This window comes from Cebus imitator, unplaced genomic scaffold (genome assembly GCF_001604975.1).
Source record: "Cebus imitator isolate Cc_AM_T3 unplaced genomic scaffold, Cebus_imitator-1.0 Scaffold132, whole genome shotgun sequence".
Classification (NCBI taxonomy): domain Eukaryota; kingdom Metazoa; phylum Chordata; class Mammalia; order Primates; family Cebidae; genus Cebus; species Cebus imitator.
In genome coordinates, this window is record NW_016107447.1 from 3,017,993 (window position 1) to 3,020,732 (window position 2,740).

Consider the following 2,740-nt stretch of genomic DNA (forward strand, 5'->3'; position numbering starts at 1 on the left):
CAAAAATTAACTAGGCACGGTGGCACATGCCTGTAATCCCAGGTACTTGGGAGGCTGAGGCACGAGAATCTTTGAACCCAGGAGGTGGAGGTTGCAGTGAGCCAAGATTATGCCGCTGTGCAGCAACCTGGGTGACAGGGCGACACTCTGTCTCAAAAAAATTAATTAAAAAAATAGTAACGAACCGTGTTTAATTATCACAGTGGTTCTCAACTGGGGCAATTTCGCGTACTCTGCCCTGCCATGAAGTAGTCATTTGTGGTTGTCACAACTGAGCAGCATTACTGCCATCTGTGTGAAGAGGACAGAGATGCTGCTGAACATCCTACAACGTGCAGGGCAGCCCCACAACAGACACTCACCTGATGCAAAGTAGTGCTAAGGCTGAGGAAACCTGACTTATTCATGTAGTGTGAACAATCACATTTCACTGCAGAAATGGTGTCTCTAATTGTGGGGGACTGCATATTACCTCTCTAAAAGCCAAAAAATTCTGGCATACATCCGGACCCAAGGTTTCAGGTAAAATATTATGAACCCATTTTTTCTTTTTTTTTAGACAGAGTCTTGCTCTGTCACCAGGCTGGAGTGCAGTGGCACAATCTCAGCTCCCTGCAACCTCCGTCTCCTGGGTTCAAGCAATTCTCCCGCCTCAGCCTCCTGAGAAGCTGGGATTATGCTAATTTTTGTATTTTAGTAGAGACGGGGTTTCACCAGGTTGGCCAGATGGTCTCAATCTCTTGACCTCGTGATCCGCCCTCCTCAGCCTCCCAAAGTGCTGGGATTACAGGCATGAGCCACCACACCCAGCCATGAACCTGTATTTTTAATCACACCCCAATTCTTACAATGTACCAACAAGAATGAATGTGTTTCTAAAGCATTATTTTTATCCCTTCTTATTTGATGTCCCAAGTATAATCATAAAGAAGGTCATATTTGCAAAACTATTCAAGGGGATTCCTTGATTTTTCTTGGGCCTCTCTTAAATCTTTGCATTCATAATGTTTTCTGTTGAAGGGACCACTAGGTCGCCTTCCTGAAGATTTTCTCCTCTTCACCTAAGCACCAGCCTAATGCTGCCAAGTCCTAAAAGGTCAATGGCTCTGCAAAGGATTCCCACAGTTCTCCAATGTCACCTTCGATATGAGACCTCTGAAAGTCCTGCCACTTGTCATTTCACCTGATAACCTGTTTACATCTGGCTCACATTGTACCATCCACAGACAACCAACAAGTGGCCCACACGCCAAGCCCTGATAGGGAATTAGCCTAAAGGGGAAGTTCAGGGAGGTATATTTTTATAAGTGGACATTTTGTAAGTGGCTAGCTTAATTTTTTTCTTTTCCTTAAGAGATAGGGTCTCACTCTGTCACCCAGGCTAGAATATAGTAGCACAATCATGACTTATTGTAGCCTCAAACTCCTGGGCTCAAGCAATCCACCTGCCTCAGCTTCCTCCAGGAACCAACATCTCCTACCTGTTTTTTAAATATTTTTGCAGAAACAGGGTTTCACTATGTTGCGCAGGCTAGTCTTAAACGCCTACCCTCAAGCAATTCTCCCACAGCTTCCCAATGCGCTGGGATTACAGCCACCATGCCCAGCCAATGAAGTGTTTTAACCACTTTCTTCTCTAGGCAATCACATAATTATGGAGACTCCAGTATACAAATTCTTGAACCATAAGAAGCACTTGTATTAAAAAGTCCGAACTTACAGAGAAAATGCAGGAGCCAGTTTTACGCAAAGCTAAAAGAACCGGCGTCCAATTTCACCACTAGGTGAACTGAGGCTCCAGTTTTGGCTGTTAATTAGAAATGAATTGATCACACAAAGCAGGGCATGTCTCCACAGCCCCAGCCATCTGGCTAAAGGAAAAAATACCCCCATCAACATTCACAATCAGTAGAGCCAGCCTGGTGACCGCAGTCAGGGCCCAAGCGGGGTTTCCAGAGAAGCTTCTTCATGGTACCACCTTTACAGCGGCCCATAAAACAGTCTTAGCAAATAAGGAATTCATGTGTCATCTCTGACCTCAGCTATTGTGCTTCCAGTAGTGTTTTTAGAAAGATCGTTGTATATTTCTGTCATTGTTCCTTTTATTGCGTCCATCATCTGAAAGATAAAAACAGCAACAATTCAGCTGATCATTTCTCGGAGGCTTTTCCAGGTGACAAATACCTAAAATCTGTCTGTATATAGCAGAGGTTCTCCACTCATGACAATTTTGTCCCTCACAAGACACGGCATTCCTGGTTGCCATGACTGGTGCAGGAGTAAGGAGAAGGGGCTGCTACTGCCATCTAGAGGGTGGAGGCAGGGACGTGGCTAAACTTCCTGGCCGAACCATGCTAAATGCACAGAAGGCCCCTGCCCAACAACCAACCACCTATGAGCCCCAAATGTCATCAGCACTGAGAATGAGAAACCCTGGCATTAACAGGATTAAGAATCTCCATCGAATTCCCTGTATCGGATGGTGGTAGCACTTCACAACCATAAAGCTAGTTTCCATACCCACAAGCTGAAACAGGAGAGGCCAAATGTGGCCCCCAGATTGTGCAGATTGTGTGTGTGTGTGTGTGATGGAGTCTTGCTTTGTTACCCAGGCTGGAGTGCAGTGGGCGATCCTGGTTCACTGCAACCTCTGCCTCCCAGGTTCATGTAATTCTCCTGCCTCAGCCTCCCAAGTAGCTAGGATTACAGGTGCATGCCACCATGGCTGGCTTTTTTTTTT

At 45.6% G+C, this 2,740-nt stretch overlaps 1 protein-coding gene across 35 annotated transcripts in view; it reads right to left on the minus strand.

Annotated features, from left to right (window-relative positions):
- The window catches only part of ZMYND8 (zinc finger MYND-type containing 8), a 148,618-nt gene that overhangs the window by 14,892 nt on the left and 130,986 nt on the right, over positions 1–2,740 (minus strand). For all 35 annotated transcript variants that reach the window (XM_017541340.2, XM_017541357.2, XM_017541352.1 and 32 more), the window contains one exon: positions 2,038–2,118. In XM_017541340.2, the coding sequence (XP_017396829.1) occupies positions 2,038–2,118 (81 nt within the window). The remainder of the gene's footprint in view (positions 1–2,037; positions 2,119–2,740) is intronic.